At 35.3% G+C, this 18605-nt stretch overlaps 1 protein-coding gene across 4 annotated transcripts in view; it reads right to left on the bottom strand.

Moving 5' to 3' along the window:
• Nucleotides 1–4775: 4775 nt before the first annotated feature.
• The window catches only part of TTLL7 (tubulin tyrosine ligase like 7), a 139863-nt gene continuing 126033 nt past the window's right edge, over nucleotides 4776–18605 (bottom strand). For 3 of the 4 annotated variants that reach the window (XM_053920382.2, XM_053920383.2, XM_053920384.2), the window contains one exon: nucleotides 4776–8967. In XM_053920382.2, coding sequence (XP_053776357.1) covers nucleotides 8847–8967 — 121 coding nt within the window. In that variant the 3' untranslated portion in view covers nucleotides 4776–8846. Of the gene's footprint in view, nucleotides 8968–13194; nucleotides 13672–18605 lie in introns of those variants that run through there. The other variant, XM_053920385.2, reaches the window with a different exon arrangement.

The following is an 18605-nucleotide window of genomic DNA, read 5'->3' on the forward strand; positions in this document are numbered from 1 at the left end:
AGCAAGAGTTGCGTTTCTCTGGGGGTGGTAGAGAAAGGCATTGTGAGGAAATGAAAACACAAACAATACACATTTATTAGGAGGTTACTTGTCAGGCTCAGAACTTCACACAGGCTGTCCCCGTTAATTCCATAACAGCACTCCCGGAAACTGAGGCTCAGCGTCATTCTCCCCTGAGCCTACCTGGCTTCTGAGGCCACTCTTTTAACCACCATCTTTATTAGGAATAACAAAATCTAAGGGTTTTCTTTGATTTTTATCTAAAATTTCTGGCTGTGTGGATAAATTTTACCTTACTGATCTTGTGACTGAATTTAGTGGGTACACAAAAGCTTTTTATTAGATGAACACCTGTAATAAGTTTCCTTAGTCCCATACTTACAGAACCTGAAGCCCAGTCATACCCACCAGACTTAGAATCACAGAGTCGAGTGTTCTGATCAATGGTGGAATAGATATTTTTAATCCTCCCAGGTGAATATGTTTTTTTATTGATTTGAGAGAGACAGCAGGACAGGGAAAGGGAAAGTGAGAGGGGGAGAGAGAGGGAAAGACGTCAATCATCAATGTGAGAGAAAAACATTGATTATTTGCCTCCCGTATGCACCCTGCACAGGGCATCGAACCTACAACATTTTGGTATATAGGACAATACTTCAACCAACTTGGCCAGCGCCAAAGTATCTTTATAGATGAGGAAATTACAATACTTTACTACAGAGACTAGTGATTCCTATTTTCCTCACAACAAAACTATCACATAGACAAAGTTGGCATTTCTTTTTAGGAAACGAAAACCCTGTCCCTCCCGGGGAGTTCATAGCAGAACGAGGACTGGAACCCACAACCTCTGCTCCCTGTCCCAGTACATTTTCTATTACATAAGAGAAGTAAACAGTAAAGTAGATGAAAGGTAATAAGCTAAGGAAGATACTACTTAGTCTTCATTTTATTTTCCAAAAGCCTTGGGATTACTTGGCAAGGTGTTGTGGTACTACGGAGTCTTTTAGAAATGTCTAATCCCCATATAATAATTAAGTACCTAGGTCAGATCTATAAGCTACTGTGGAAATTTCTAGCGTGTGTAGGAAGGAGCAAGATCAATATTAAAACATATCAGTTCTAGAAGTGGGCTTCTCATGACTAAGAGATTTTCAGTAGCCATGCAACTTAGAAAAGCTGTAACCCGCTGCTCAGAGAACAAGGACACAATGTCATCCACATTGCTAAAAAAATAAAATATTAGTCCAAAAGCATAAACAATAATGTAGAAGTGGAATCTGCCTTTGCCCTTCCTATATATTTATGATAAGAACTCAATGTCTTAGTTAAAATAATCAAACTAGGCTATGGTTACTGAGTATTTTTAGAGGAAGAGTAATGTGACAACCTGGGAAAAGTGGAACTGAGTGAAACCAACATGCAAACTCAGAAATGGTCAGGAAAGAACAAATAGGAGAAATCCCTGGCTGAGAGACCTATGACTAAAATACACAAACGAGCCAGTTTCTGAGGAATCTACCTATTCTGTATTTGTAATAAATGTTTTATGGCAACAAATCTAGTGCTTCAGTTCAGGAAGAGTTAAAACATATGGAATTAGCTAAATTTGTTTACTTTAAAAATACCGGTATTTCTTCCCCAAATTTGAGTTTTCCTTTGTATTTTTCACATCATGATGTAAAACGTTTATTGAATACCAATTTAAGCTAAAATGATATTAGGTGTTGATGATGTACCTATTTTTAGCCTAAGGACTAGGTAATTTTCTGAATTCACATTTTCATCCTTTTAATGAAATTGAGGCAATATGCTGAAATGGTCCTTTTAAACTATATTGAGGTTTATATACTCTAGATTTTTCACATACACTGTATCATATATTTTCCCCTAAATCATATATAAACATGCAGATATATTAATAATTTTACTGCTAACAGCATACTGCAAGTTTAAAAATAATTTTTTGTATTTCTTGACCTTTAAAGAGTTGTCTTATTCTAACACTAGCAACAGCACAATAGAACACAGCAAGTCTAAATTATATACTTTTTTGATTCTGGACAAAACTTCTTAAGACTTCCCAAATGTCTAACACACTGCTTAAGAAAAACTTAGATATGGAAAAAAGTTGGACTTAATTTTGTCTCTCACAAATAATACAACAAACTTTTAATAAACTATCCATCCTTGAAAGAAATTTGTCAGTCACAAGAAAATTTATCAGAAATTAACAGGATTTTTGTTTGTATGATACACGAAGATACTTTCAGACAGCCCACAAGTGCTGCTAGATACATTGTGCGCTACATGAAGCCTTTAACATCTGCTGATGGCTGATGTTACACTCCCATTAAGGACAGGCTTTATTCATGTTGGACTCAATAAATCATAAGGTCTTACTATCTTTTCACAAGGTCTTGGATCACATTCTTAAGCATTTTACATTACTTTGCACATCACAACTATGTTGCAAATGTCTAATGTAACTCATATGTAGCAGTAAGGTTATTTATCTATGGTCAACCTTCTTGGGTCAAGCCATTCCCTGATGAAACCCTGGTTCAGATATTCCTCTGGAAATGACCAAATTCTCAAGTTACAAGTGTAAGTAAATTCTTGCACTAGATTTGTCAGTGTTCATAATTATACCTCAGGTATATAAATGTTATAAATAATCATATTATTAGTGAATGAATTGGTTTCAGTTTTGGTGTTTTCCAAAGTCTGGTCCATAAAAGACTAGCCCTCAGAGATGTATTACAATAGAAGATGAAATTCGATTATGGACTCATGCCCATTCTAGTCCCTTGCTGGAGACTCTATGCATCTTAGAAAACCAAAGACTCTGAAAGGTCCAGTAAGTAGAGAGACACATTTCAATTCTTCCACCCAATGTTTTTCAAATTGACCTGACCGTGGGGATGGGCACTGTCATCACCATATTCTTCATATATGTGAATAATTATTGAGATAACTTTCTCCAAATTAAAGATCTATTATATCTCTACAGAAGAGTTAAATATTAACTTTGTTTTAAGGCACTGCAAGAAGTTTTCTAACACTTGAAATTATTTTGGGATGATTTTTTTAATAAAGATTTTCAGTAATTTAATTGAATAAAATTATATTTTTTAAAGATTTTATTTATTTATTTTAGAGAGGGGAAGGGAAGGAGAAAGAGAGGGAGAGAAACTCAATGTGTGGTTGCTTCTTGAGCGCCCCTTACTGGGGACCTGCCCTGGCACCCAGGCATGTGCCCTGACTGGGAATTTAACCAGAGACCCTTTGGTTCGCAGGCCAGTGCTCAATCTACTGGGCCACACCAGCCAGGACTCCAAATTATATACATACATATTTTTTTAATCTTAAAAATTGTTTAATAAAACAGGGAGATACGAAACTACCCACTTTGGCCTCACCTTTATCTGTCACTGAAAAAAAATAAATAAATGAAAAATTCAGCTTCGAGCTTTCACACAATAATTTTAATTTATAAATATATAGTAACAAAATTTTAAATATACATGCATTAATGTTCCTACCAAATGATAGGATTTTTATGCAAAGTGTTTTCTTTCTTTAAAGGAAAAATATTCTAATTTCTTTACATATAAGCATGTTAAAATGGTATGCATGGCAATGACTAGGACATGCTTCCTGTATGACGTTTGCATAAAACTAAAACTATAAATTCCCCCCCGAATGAACCTCATAGCCAGGAGGCTCACATAACTCTATGCAGATGTGCAATCCTGTTGTAAGCAATGATGCCAGAAGGATATAAAAGTAGCATTTCTAAATTTTAGAAAAGTGTGCCTTCCAGCTAAGAAATTGACACCGGTTTTGTTCATTCGACCCGACTTTAATAGCAGGTAAAGTCATCCCCATAGTGCTGCTGCTGTCTGTACAGCAGAGGAGAGTTACTGTGAAAATATATTTCATCACACTGATGCTTAATTGGGAGCCAATCCTTTAATACTAAAAATACTCTGTGTGTGTAAAAGGAAATAGCCATTTGATAACATATTGTAGTTTCCTTATGTTAAGCGTTTTTATTATAGTAACATATCCGAGTAATTGATATAATTTTACTATACAGATATCACATGCTGAAACTTGACAATGTCATACTAATTGCACATTGTATGGACATTTTAAGCATATTTTCTGTAACAACATTTGCATTTAGATACAGGTAGTAAAGCAGAGGAGGGTAATTTGAGTCACGATTCATGATAACAAACATATTGCTCTCAAGTTCATCTTCAAACCCAGAATCTTCAGCAAATCTATTAATGTTCGGTGCTGGAGCAAGTACCGTAGTTACTGCATGAACTGAGCAGCTCAAGTCCAAGAACTGTCATTGCTCGGCTTTGAAAGAGAGATATCAGCACTACCTGATTATTTCTGTAAGGTAATTCCTCTTACTAATTTAGAAAATATTAGTCTACTGAATGATGACTATACCAATAGTTTTCAAGTTCACTGGTAGGGAAAATAAAAGCTATATGTAGCAATTCTTAAATACTGCCCAGTTAATGCAGAATACGTTACCAGAATGGTCTTCCTTCCTTCAATACACCATACACTTATTTATGACAATGCAAAAAAAAAAAAACCCCAAAAAAAACAAAACACACACACGCAAAGGGGAGTGATATCAAAGTGTGAAATAAGTTTAATACACCAATTTTTGTTTGCAAGACCGTTATTGGCAGCCATGTTCCTCGGCTCACATGGATCCAGACAATTAATGCTTTTTAGGCACAGAGACTTCAACCTGATTCCTAAAAATCTCAGCAGACAAACTGAACTAGATCCAATCACATTATCTTTTCTTGTAGCTGAGGCGAAAACAAGGCAGAGTTTCTCTTTTCTTGACTTTGCCCATGCAAAGGTCAAACTTCAAAGAGAACTTAAAGTTTAAAATAAGGAAGGAAGGAAGCAAGAAATGAAGGAAGGGAGGGAGGGAGGAATAAAATTTTAATGATTCATACACTCCTAAATTTTTAATCTATTTATAATATTAGCCAAAATATTTAGATAACTAATTCAGTCCTTGAAAATTTAAATCTCTAAAGAGGAAAGCAAATTTTCAATAATTATCAAGTCACAGAAACACATTAATTGTAGTTACACTTTTTATTGTTTAACACACATAATCAAGCTAAGACTCAAAATATAAATCAGCATCAGACAGCAGAACAGAAAGCTATTTTCTGCCATTCTTCTTGAGGTATCTGCTACTGTTTTTTTAAAGAATTTACATTTAAGAGTGAATCAATGCTTAAAAGAAATAATAGCATTTATGTAACTATTAATTTTTTGGTTTTTTGAAAAGGTCAAGAAATGTGTATGTTCAGATTTAAAGAGAATTTTAAAACAGAATGGCTTAGACAGGCTAAAGAGAAAAACATTTGTATTAATTTATATGAAAACATCTTAAATTTCCAGTTAGATAACAAAATTCTATAATCGCATACTTTCCAAGTTAAAAAGAGAATTAGGATGAAATCTTTTCTTGATGTCTAGAAACTACTGTCATCTAGCTGTAAAGACTGGGATTTTTTTCTTTGAGTTTGGTTCATTTTAGTTTTAGGGAAAAGGAATTAGTAGAAACTTTTTGTGTATTTAGATCTACAAAAAATGTGTATAAATCTTTGCATCTTATAGATAACCAGAGATACTCAACCATGTTCTCTAGCAGAGGTGACTGTTAGCATTTCTATATCTGATTATGTTACAACTTTATTTTTATGCAAGCAAGATAAATAACTGCTAGTAAAATAAAATCTAGTAAAAATAATCATGATAAGAATCACAATATTTCCTTAACGGATTACAAAGGGCAACCCATCTACAATGTCGGATTATTCAAGTGAAAACTAATTTGCATCGCAAACTCTGTTCATAGATGATTTAAAGTTAAAAAGATTGCTTTTTGTACAATGCTGGAAATCATTCTAATCATATACATTTCTGGGAAGCATTCCAATCTTAGATTTACAGAACTATCAGGGATACTTTCTTAATAACGGAATAAAAAATATACTTTCATCATAAGTAAACCAAATTCCCTATTAAAAACTCCTGGTAGAACTGAATAGCTTCTGGATTTTTCAGATAGAGCCATTCTCTCTCTCAGGAGAAAGAGAGCATCAGACCCATACCATCACCTACACTGATATGTTTTAACCCCGCTAACTAAAAAAATTATAATAGAAACTAAGGATTATGTTATACCTCTAAAACATTTCTATGGCCTCTAGAGACTTCCACAGTTTATTACTGTATCTTCTCTCCTTACGTTCCCATCAGGGGAAAAGCACCACAGCAACCACAGACCATGCATACCCCATAGTATACATAATTATTAATACATGGCTTTTCTCAACTTCATCATAACAAACTAGATCAGAATAGGCAAATGTGGACAATGAAAATCTAGTGTTCAAAAAAAGGCAGACTTAAGTATCTAGAGAAGTGAAATTTTTCACCAATTATTTGGATAGTTCATATATTTAAATTTACTCTTGGTTTTTAAAATGCTTTGAGTGTATGTGTGTACGTGGGTGTACGTGTGTATTCCTAGAGGGAGAGGGCGCATCCCCAAGTTGGACATTCTTCTTTTAAATAAAAATACACTCTTGCACAACTAAGGACTGAAGTTCAAAAGCACCCACTCTAGCAAATTAACCAACCATGTTTTATTTAAACTAACGTAAGTTAGCAACCAACAAAACCACTGATATCATATACCAGACACTTGAAATTGTGCCTCATTCATGGGAAAGTGTGATTTTAAAAGAAAAGTGATGAAAAAATACTCCTTAAAAAGGCCTATTTGCTGATCATTCTTATAATGATGTTGTAATATCCCCACTTTTGCATTATATATTCTAAGAAATCTGTAACACATGCTTAAGAATTCACAAAACGGAATCATAAACATTCAGAGTCTGCAGTAACTTCCTCTATCTTGACATCCTTCTGCTCCTTTTGTCACAAAGACAGTAACAAGTTCTTCTTTGGGGTCCTCTAGCAAGAAGAAGTACCGACCAGAATATGGGTGTTAAATAGTCAAAAACGATCAAGTAACGAGCAATAATTTAGAGAACCACCTAATCTAGTCCAACACAGACTCAGCACGTGGCTTTAAAAACAAAGGACATCTAACTTACAACTTTGGGTTGCCAGTTATCCAGCTTGTGAACTAAACCAGGGTAGTTTGCTTCCCTCAGTTTTCCTTTTTTGGGCTTGATTTACTGGAAATGTCTTTTAGGACAATAAAAGGACATAAAACAATCATAAATTTTGCAAATAATTGGCATCTGTGAGAAAATAAAATGCGGCAGAGAAGTTGAAACAAAATTGTAAGAAGTAAATATTGCAATTTTTAAGGATTCCCATATCAATGGCAGTGTTTATATTTTCATGGAAAGCTGAAAGCTCATTTTTTAAAATATTTTATTTATTTACTTTTACAGAGAGGGGAAGGGAGGGAGAAAGACAGCGTGAGAAGCATCGGTGTATGAGAGATCCATCCATCAGTTGCCTGTCGCATGTACCCAACTGGGGACCTGGCCCGCAATCCAGGCATGTGCCCTGACTGGGAATTAAACCAGCGACCTTTTGGTTCACAGGCCAGCACTCAATCCACTGAGTCACACCAGCCAGGGCTCAAGAAACGGAAGTAAACTCCTATGAAAGCTATGCATATTAACTTTGAACAAGAAGAAACCTCACATTTTTTTGATTTTTTTAAATTCTTAAGGGCATACCCTAACTAGTAATATCCAGTAATCAGAATCTTTTATTTGCAACACTGTAGATTATTTTCTGTGGTGCAATGTGCAACTGTACTAGACTTTGCAGTTTAATTTGGTCTCAACATCGAAAGACATACAAGTGTGACACGTTACCATGTAACACCGATATGCGTTTGAAAGGTCAACTCTTCTAAAGGACAGAAAAAACTGTATTTGACTGTATACACCCATTGGAGATACACTTCCCAAATAAAAATGAGTGCTATGAGATACAAAAATCATGAGAAGACTTTGTCAATACCATCATTTTTTCCTTTATGTGACTCCCGATGTAAAGTAAAAATAAAAGCAAATTTAATTCATATTTTGTTTATTCTTAACCCACTGGATTGTCTTCCATTTTAGATCAGAATAGGATCTCACTAGATCCTTCCTGCAAATTTACATTATCGTAATTTACATTATCGTAAGTAGCTAAATTTCCACACAGAGGAATAAAATGTTGAAGAATTAGGTTGAGATTTTCATGCACTTTGCAGTGCACGATAGTAATGAGAGACCCGTTTCATACTTAATCCTACCGTCAAAGCAACACCAGGCTTGTAATTTTTGTTCATTCATATGGCTACTATACACATAAGAGAATAAGGTAGTATACTATTAATGTTTTTTTAAGTCAAAAGATGTGTCATCTAGAAAATAATTTAACACTGTAATGGGATCTTCAAGATCAATTCTGTTTCATATACTCTGCAGCAAAAATAACATTTCTAGTAGGAAGGTATTTATAAACCTGGCAAATTCTAGACATTCACATATTTGTAAACAATATTAACATGGTTTATTACATTTCCAGAAAGGTTAAGTCTTATATACCCAAGTTTTCTGCTAATTCTTCTTTTATGTATTATAATAAATATACATGTTATTTGAGTAAATGTGTGTCTATATTTCACACACATATATGTCATATATACATAAAACAGCACTTAATGGTTACTTCCTTTGCATGTTTAAATTAGGGGGGAAATGAATTGCTCTTATGCATAGGCCCTGGCAATCTTCCCTGCTACTTCACAAATGGCCATATCGGGATGTAAACAAAACACTGGAGCGAGTCATTCCAGGTGAACTGTACTTCAAGTTGTAGGTTGGTGTTCTCATGAAGAATTGTGTACTGCTCGGTAGTAAATACCTAAAAATAAGTTAAAAGTTAGACTTTTACAAGCAAATTAGTATTAACATATCTCATTAAAGTGTTATGTGCCTAGAAATGTATGTTTATCCTATATAAGATATTATACTATAAAAACAATGCAATCCCCATAAAAAGATTTCTTCTCCCAGACTCAGGAGGGAGAGTGGGGAGGGGGTCATAAAGTCTCACCCAGAAGGCTGAATATAGAAGCAACATATGATCTTAGTATGACAAGACATCCTATAAAGAGCCACAGTTCTCACATACTAGGAACCAGTTTATGTGGCTCATGTTAATTCTTTTTTATCCTCACCTGAGGACTTTTCTCATTGTTTTTAGAAAGAGGAAGGGAGAGAGAGATAGACAGACACACAGCCAGAAACAGATTGGTTGCTTTCTCACACATGCCCTGACCAGGAAACCACAACCTGGGCGTGTACCCTGCGGAATTGAACCTGCATCCTTTTCATCTACAGGAAGACGCTCCAACCAGCTGAGCCACACCATCCAGGCCATGGTTTATGTTCATTTGGAATTCATCATTAATTTTTGTAAATAATGTATAAAAGCAGTCAAATATTTTTTTAAATGCTCACTTGAAGACATGTTTAGAGAAGAAGGGAGAGAGAGAGACATCGATGTGAGAGAAACATCAATTGGATGCCTATCACTAGTGCCTGATCAGAAACCAAACCTGCGACCTAGGCTTGTGTCCTGACCAGAAACCAAACCTGTGACCTTTCAGTTTAAGGGACACCACTCCAAACCACTGAACAATACAGGCCAGGGCAACAACTCAACTATTTCTCAAAAACATGCTGTGTGAGAATCTGGCTATCCACATTACCAATAATTATTTGGTTCAAGGGTGTTGGAACCATTAATTATAATTTAATAATATTTATTGATGTATTAAAACTATAGGCAATCTATGTTCCATATTATTTTTTATTTCCATTTTTATTTTTTTATTGTTGTTCAAGTACAGTTGTCTCCATTTTCCCACCACTACTCCCCCCACCCCAGCCATCCCCACCTCCCACCTTCAATTCTACCCCTCTTTGGTTTTGTCCATGCGCCCTTCACAGATGTTCCTGAAAGCCCTTCCTCCTTTCCCCCCCATTATAACCTCCCTCCTCCCCTCTGGTTACTGTTAGTTTGTTCTTAATTTCAATGTCTCTGGTTATATTTTGCTTGCTTGTTTTGTTGACTAGGTTCCACTTATAGGTGAGATCATAGGGTATTTGTCTTTCACCGCCTGGCTTATTTCACTTAGCATAATGCTCTTGAGTTTCACGCAAGCTGTCACAAAGGGTAGGAGCTCCTCCTTTCTTTCTGCTGCATAGTATTCCATTGTGTAAATGTACCATAGCTATTTGATCCACTCATTTACTGATGGGCACTTAGGTTGCTTCCAGCACTTGGCTATTGTGAATTGTGCTTCTATGAGCATTGGGGTGCATAGGTTCTTTTGAATTGGGTGTTTCTCAGCTTCATCCCCTCCACTGTTGGTTCCCTGTAGATTTTTCTTATTTCACTTAATGTAATCTTCATTTCTGCCTGGGTCTTTTTTATGCTGTTGAAGTACCCAGTGAGTTCCTTGAGCATCCTGATAACCAGTGTTTTGAACTCTGCATCTGACAGGTTGCTCATCTCCATTTCATTTAGTTCTTTTTCTGGAGTTATGTCCTGTTCTTTCATTTGGCCATATTTCTTTGTCTTCTTAATTTGGCCACAGGAAGAAAAAAAGCATTCAATGCAAACAGCAAGAAGAAAAAAGAATTTAAAAAAATAGAGGACAGGCTAAGGAGCCTCTGAGACAACTTCAAATGTATCAACATTTGAATCATAGGGGTGCCAGAAAGAGAAGATAAAGAGCAAGAACTTGAAAACTTATTTGAAAAATAATGAAAGTAAACTTCCCTAATTTGGTGAAGGAAATAGACATACAAGTCCAGGAAGCACAGAGAGTCCCAAACCACATGGATGCAAGGAGGACCACACATCATAATTAAAATGTCAAAGGTTAAAGATAAAGAGAGAATCTTAAAAGCAAAAAGAGAAAAGCAGATAGTTACCTACAAAGGAGTTCCCATAAGACTGTCAACCAATTTCTCAAAAGAAACTTTGCAGGCTAGAAGGGACTGGCAAGAAGTATTCAAAGACCTACAACCTAGATTACTCTATCCAGCAAAGCTATCATTTAGAATGGAAGGGCAGATAAAGTGCTTCCCAGCCAGACAAGGTAAAACTAAAGGAGTTCATGATCACCAAACCACTATCATATGAAATGTTAAAGGGAATTACATAAGAAAAAAGATGAAAACTATAAACACCAAAATGGCAGTAAATTCACAACTATCAACAATTGAATCTAAAAAACAAACTAAGCAAACAAGCAGAACAGAAAGAGAATCACAGAAATGGAGATCACATGGAGGGTTATCAGCTGGGAGGAGGAGGGAGATGAATGAGGGAAAAGGTGCAGAAATTAAGAAGTACAAATTGGTAGCTACAAAATATACAGGGGGATGTTACAACAGCATAGGAAATGAAGTAGCCAATGACATTACATTCATGACCCATAGACATGAACTAAGGCAGGAGGGATTGCTGGAGGGAATGGGGGTACTAGATGGAGAGGGACAAAGGAGGAAAATTGGGACAACTGTAATAGCACTATCAATAAAATACATTAAAAAAAACTCTACTATAGGTAGTCTAAAAGAAAAAGTTAAAGATTAACATTCATAACTAGATTATAAATCCTACATTCTTAACAACACAGTGCTATGATTACAGAATATCAAAAGCAATCAAGATGACAGGTCACATGCAAGTTTTGCAGCCAAATGTATTTCAGAATACATGAATTTTCCAGAGTTTTAGAACTATATAGTGTATATGGTGTATACACGGTAGGAAAAATGTAGGTTTACAGTTATTCATTTGAAAAATAATGTAATAATCAATAAGTAATAATGCAAGAAGAAGCTGCACCTCATGCACTCATAACTGTAAAGCTACGTCTGCCCCACCCTGAGCACCATCTCCGCCAGGGCTAGGGGCAGCACCCGGTACACAAAGCATTAATATTTCTGTAGTGGAATGTACATATATTCACAGTAAGCCAGATAAAGACAATAAATTAATTTCATATCAATTCAGGTCAGATTTGCCAATTATTAAGGTTCCTTGTTTTTCTTAGTTTTCAAAGATTTGGGATTAAGAATTGCAAATAACAGCATGTACCTGTATAATCAATCTGTTTCCCTCTGGAGAAACTTTTATTCGCATTAGGCCGGCCCAATCTATATACCTAGAGGGAAGTGATCTAGGAAATCCACATAAGAAAATGCAAATAAACATAACAGTTGAAAATGTAAGTCCTGGTAATGATGAGAAGGACATGCTATAAAGTCAGGACACAGACATCAATGAGGAATTTCTAAGAGCTGAAGGGTTAGTGCAAGATTTGTAATTAGCAGTTGTCGTGAGAAAAATAAACAGTGGTGGAACATCAAATCACTTGCTTTATTTTCTTCACCTGACATTGGAATCTTCCAGCAACAGTAAAGTATTTCCATTGGAACATGAAGAAATTGAAGGCTGCAGGTTCTACCAGCTACCTATTCTATATTAAATAACGTTGATACCTACTATGCCTCTATGTCAATGGAAAGTTACATATGTAGTTGTACGATACAAACTTTGTACAATATAAATTTATTATAAACTGTAAACAGCATTAGATTAAATCATAGAATTCTCTATAATGTTCATAAACATCATTTTATCATAAATTATCTAATAATATCCTCTAAATCTATTGCCTCTCATATCACAAACTATAAATAATTGCTCAAATCATTAAGTTAAGAGCAGTAAAATAATATATAACAAACCAAATTAAGTAAAAATTGCACAATGGTTGATAAATAATGAAACAACTGATTTCTTACATCACAGATTATACAAATTATTTTCTTAATACCACATAGGTAATTTGTATGGATTATCATGTCAAGAGCAATGGAGTCACAGTGATTAATCTGGTATCTTCTGCCATGAAAAAGCTACCCTTTCTATCTAGGACAAAGGCAAAAAAAGTAAGGTGTTTAATCAAAACCTACTATATGTATTAGTTGAGAGGGTTTTTTCCTATTGAAAATACATTGTGATTATATTGATAATTATAATAGTAAACAGAAACTTCTACCAACTTTCTTTTGAAGAATTTCCAAGTAACAGTTATTATGGACATTACAATAACATTCACTATCCCTCTGAGCTAAAGATCTCTCCATTTCACAGATGGGAAATAAAAACACAAAGTCCGGGTTATAGCCAACTTATGCTATTTTATTTAACACTATTTAATACCTAAATAGTGTTTTCAATGTGTCCAGCACTATTCTAATCGCTTTACAATATTAACCCAGGTCTCAACAATTCTGTATGGTAGATATCGTTGTAGGCTCTAGTCTATAGACGATACACCAAAGCCTGCAGGCGTCAAATGGCTTGCCCCAGTCCCATAGCTAGTACGTAGCAGAGCCAGGATTAAAATCCATGTGGGCCAGCTCCAGAATCAGTGCTCCTGGCAGCTACACTCTATTGTCATTTCTCCGTATGAATCCAAATTTTAAAACCAAGGGATGTAACAATTATGCTCACTTTTTCACAAATATGAAATATAACCTAGAAAGTAGAAAAATATTACATACCCACAAACCTAAACTTGTTAATAAAAGCAAAAAAAGCCAAAATGAAACTATTTTTAGGGAAAAAAAGTAGTTCAGTTTGAACTCAAAAAAGCATATGAAACCACATTGGAAGAAACACTGCTTCCCTAAAGCGAATGCTGTGGGATATTTTAAAGCATTACAGGGAAACGCAGTGGATTATTTGCCTTAATATCTCTATTAACATCTCTTGGGAGATCTCACAGTAGCTGAACATCAAAGATTATTTTTGAAATGTTCTTTGCAATGAAGTTAAATAATAAATTTGATTTTTTAACAGAAAGAATATCTCCAGAAAGTGGATTTATAGACTATATCTAAAGAGTTTGTGTTAAAGCAGCAAAAATGTGAAAGTTTACAGCGTTATTTTTATTCTAGCCTAGTTCTGATGTACACAAACAGCTAACCTGCAGTCCGCTCATAGCAAGCAGAACCAGCTCACACTACCCTGTTTGCTTCCCAGGCACACCCTGACTCATCTCTGAGGCTAAGTCTGCACATCTTCACAAAGCCAGCATAAAGACATAAAATAGGCGTTTATCTAATTCTTGCTTGTAGAATCAGTCAGTCTGTCATCACCAACTAATTGCTGACCATGGAGGATGTGAAGAATATGAAGCATTTCAAAACTGGTAAGGAAGTAGCCTTAACCCTTAAGCTACACCACCCTTCTGAGATTTTCCTGGAATAAGACCTGGATCTGTGATACCCCAAAGTCAATTCAGCTTCCCGCTTTGGCCAACATAATGTATATAAAGTTCATCATAACATTTGTGTTGTGTTTTTTGTTTAAAATTGTTTAATGTGGTAAAATATATATATATATAACATGCAACTTACTATTTTTAGGAAGTATACAATTCAAAGCATTCACAATGGTTGTGTAACCATCTCCACTATCGAGTTCCAGAACTTTTTCATCATCGCAAACAGAAACGCTGGACCCACTAAACACTAAATCCCCATTTCCTCTTCCTTCCAGGTCCTGGTAACCTCTGCTCCACTTTGTCTCTTATAAATTTTTTTATTCTACATGCCTCATATAGGTAGAGTCATACTGTATTTAGTTCTTTATGGCTTATTTCACTTAGCATGCTTTCAAGGTTCATCCACGCTGTAACATGGATCAGAATTCCATTCCTTTTTATATAAGCTGAACGATACTCTATTGCATGTATCTACTTCATTTTATTATTCATTCATTTGTTGATAGATACTTAGGTTGTTTCACCTTTTGGCAATTGTGAATAATGCTGCTATGAACATCTGTTTAAGTTCTCGTTTTCATTCCTTTGGGGTATATACCTAAGAGTGGAATTGCTGGGTCATATGGTAATTCTATACTTAACTTTTTGAGAAACTGCCTTAATTATGTTTCATAGCAGCCACACCATCCTGGACCAGCAATGCACAAGGGTTCTAACTTCTCAATATCATCACCACCACTTACTACTTTGCATTATTTTATAATAGGCATCCTAGTGGGTGTGCATTGTCCTGTAGTATTAACTTTGATTTTTTATTTTAGAGAGAGATCCCTAGTTTCAAGTCCCACCTCTGCCATGTGCTACAATGCGGATTTGGATGAGCCATGTAGTCTCTCTGGCCTGAGTTTTCTCATATGTGAAAAGAGTCCAGTAGTTTATGCCATGCATGGCTCACAAAGTATGGGGCCAATGAAATCATGCGCACAGGGGAAAGAGTATTTATGTATTGCGACATGAGCCTCACTAGCAAGACTACTCCTGTTCTGAGACACGTGTATCAAGCTATCTTAGCCTAAGGTCATAATGGCACCGTGTATTTATCTTGATTTTTAAAACTTTTTAATTACAAAGTATTGCACACATTCAAAAAGTGTGTAAGACTTAAAGGTCCAGTTTAATGAATATTATGAAGTGACTACTTGTATGCCACTACTCAGGTTAAATAACTGGACATTCCTAGCACCCCAGAGCCCTGTACTACAGTCCCCTCTGGCCCCATAAAGTTACCCACTATCCAGACCTTTATTATGGTGACGACTTTCCTTTTTACCCAAGTACACATTCCAGAAATGCTGTAATTTAGTTGTACCTGTTTTTAATTTTAAATAAATGGAACAAAGTATGTATTCCTTTGGGTCTGGCTTCTTTTGCTCAACTTTATGTTTGAGACTCATCCATGCTGCTATGTGTATGTGCAGTTTGTTCATTGTCCATGTACATTATATTCCACTGTGTGAGTATTACAACAATGTGTCCATTTTTCCATGAATAGCTTTGGGTCATTTCAAAAGCTTAGCTACTATAAGCAAATGTTACTACGATAATTGTAATAGTGGTCTTGGTACACATATTTGGATATCTCTACTCAATTACTCATAACAGAATAGCTATGAAAAGGGTAGATTTTAGTATGTAATGCCAAACCATTATTAAAAGGTACCAATTTTCACTATCAACAGCAGTGTAAGAGTCCCCATTACTCTACATTCTCATCAACACTGGCTATGAAGTATTTTTGTGGTTTTACATTACCCTGATTATTAGCTTAAACACTTTTTCAAAATGTTTATTACTCATTTTTTTAACTCTTGTGAACAGCATCTTCAAGTATCATCCTCATTTTTCCATGGAGTGTTTTGAGGTTTTTTTTCTTAAAAATTGGTAGGAGTTCTTATACTGTCTGTATAAAAATCTTTTATAAGTTATGTAAATTACAAATACCTTCTTCTACTCTGTGGCTTGCTTTTTTACCTCCTTAATGAGGATTTCTGTTTTTTCTTAAAGATTTTATTTATTTATTTTTAGAGACTGCATTCCCACCAACAGTGAGTGCACTAGGGTTCCCCTTATTCTACATCCTCGCCAACACTGGTTGTTTGTTGATTTATTGATGGCAGCCATTCTTACAGGGTAAGGTGATATCTCATTGAGGCTTTAATTTGTATTTCTCTAATGATTAGTGACGTTGGGCATTTCTTCATATGTGTATGGGCCCTCTTATATGTCCTCTTTGGAGAAGTGTCTATTCAAGTCCTTTCACATTTCTTAATTGGGTTGTTCGTCTTCCTGACACTGGGTTGTATTAGTTTTTTGTATATTTTGGAGATTAAACGCTTGTCACATGTATCATTGGCGTAAGTGTTCTCCCATACAGTGGGTTCCCTATTTGTCTTGCTGATGGTTATTTTAGCTGTACAGAAGCTTTTTAATTTGATGCAGTCCTATTTGTTTCTTTTCTGCTTTGATTCCAGTGTCTGAGGATATATATCAGCAAAAATATTTCTATGTTGAATATCTTAGTTTTATTACCTATGTTTTCTTCTAGGATTATGGTTATGGTTTCATGACTTATATTTAAATCTTTTATCTATTTTGAGTTTATTTTTGTGTATGGTGTAAGTTGGTGGTCTAGTTTCTTTTTTTTTTTTTTTTGCATGTACCTGTCCAGTTTTCCCAACACCACTTATAGAAGAGACTGTCTTTGCTCCGTTGTATGCTGTTGCCACCTTTGTCAAGTATCAATTGCTCATCAGGCATGGGTTGACTCCTGGGCTTTTTGTTCTGTTCCATGAATCTATTTGTCTGTTCTGCCAGTGCCAGGTTGTTTTTATGACAGTGGCTTTACAGTATAGTTTGATACCAGGAGTTGTGATACTTCTAGCTTTGTTCTTCTTTTGTAAAAGTGCTGAGGCTGGTCAGGGTCTCTTTTGGTTCCATATAAATTTTTGGAGTATTTATTCTAGTTCTGTGAAGGATGCCATTGGTACTTTAATAGGAATTACGCGGGATGTATAGATTGCTTTGGGTAGAATGGCCATTTGAATAATGTTAATTCTTCCAATCCATGAACATGGTATGTGCTTCCACGTATTTGTATCTTCCTCGATTTCTTTCTTCAGTGTTCTGTAGTTTTCCAAGTACGGGTCTTCTATCTTCTTGGTTAAATTTATTCTGAGGTACCTTAGTTTTTTCTTTTTGTTGCAATAGTAAATGGAATTATTTTCTTAATTTCTCTTTCTGATAGTTCATTATTGGTATATAAAAATGTCAATTTCTGGGCATTAATTTTATGTCCTCCTACTTTGCCAAAGTCATTTATTAGGACTAATAGTTTTTGGTGGAATCTTTAGGGTTTTCTATGTACACATCATGTCACCTGCGAATAATGACAGCTTTACTTCCTCTTTTCCAATTGGATGCCTTTTACCTCTTCTTCTTGTCTGACTGCTATGGCTAGGACTTCCAGAACTAAGTTGGATAAGAGTCATGAAAGTGGATATTCTTGTCTTGTTCCTCATCTTAAAGGGACACTTTTAGTTTTTGCCCATTGAGAATGATGTTAGGAGTAGGTTTTTCACATATGGCCTTTATTATGCTGATGTATGATCACTCTATTCACAATCTGCTAAGCATTTTTATTATAAATAGGTGCAGGATTTCATTGAATGATTTTTTTGCATCAGTTGATATAATCACGTGATTTTTCTCTTTCATTTTGTTTATGTGATGAATCACATTTATTGATTTGCGAATATTGTACCAACCTTGCACGCCCAGGATAAATCCCACTTGGGCATGGTGTATGATCTTTTTGATGTATTGCCAGATCCAATTTGCTAATATTTTGTTGAGAATATTAGCATCTATGTTCATCGTGGATACTGGCCTATTCTTTCTTTGTTATGTCTTTACCTCATTTTGGAATTAGGATAATACTGGCCTCATTGAAAGAGCTTGGAAGTCTTCTCTCCTCTTGAATATTTTGAAATAGTTTGAGAAGGATCAGTGATGGTTCTATGAATGATTGGTAAAATTCTCCCGTGAAGCTATCTGGTCCAAGGCTTTTGTGTGCCAGAGTTTTTTGATTACTGCTTCGATTTCCTTCATTGCTATGACTATAGGT

The sequence above is a fragment of the Desmodus rotundus genome, chromosome 3, assembly GCF_022682495.2.
Source record: "Desmodus rotundus isolate HL8 chromosome 3, HLdesRot8A.1, whole genome shotgun sequence".
In the NCBI taxonomy this organism is placed as follows: Eukaryota; Metazoa; Chordata; class Mammalia; order Chiroptera; family Phyllostomidae; genus Desmodus; species Desmodus rotundus.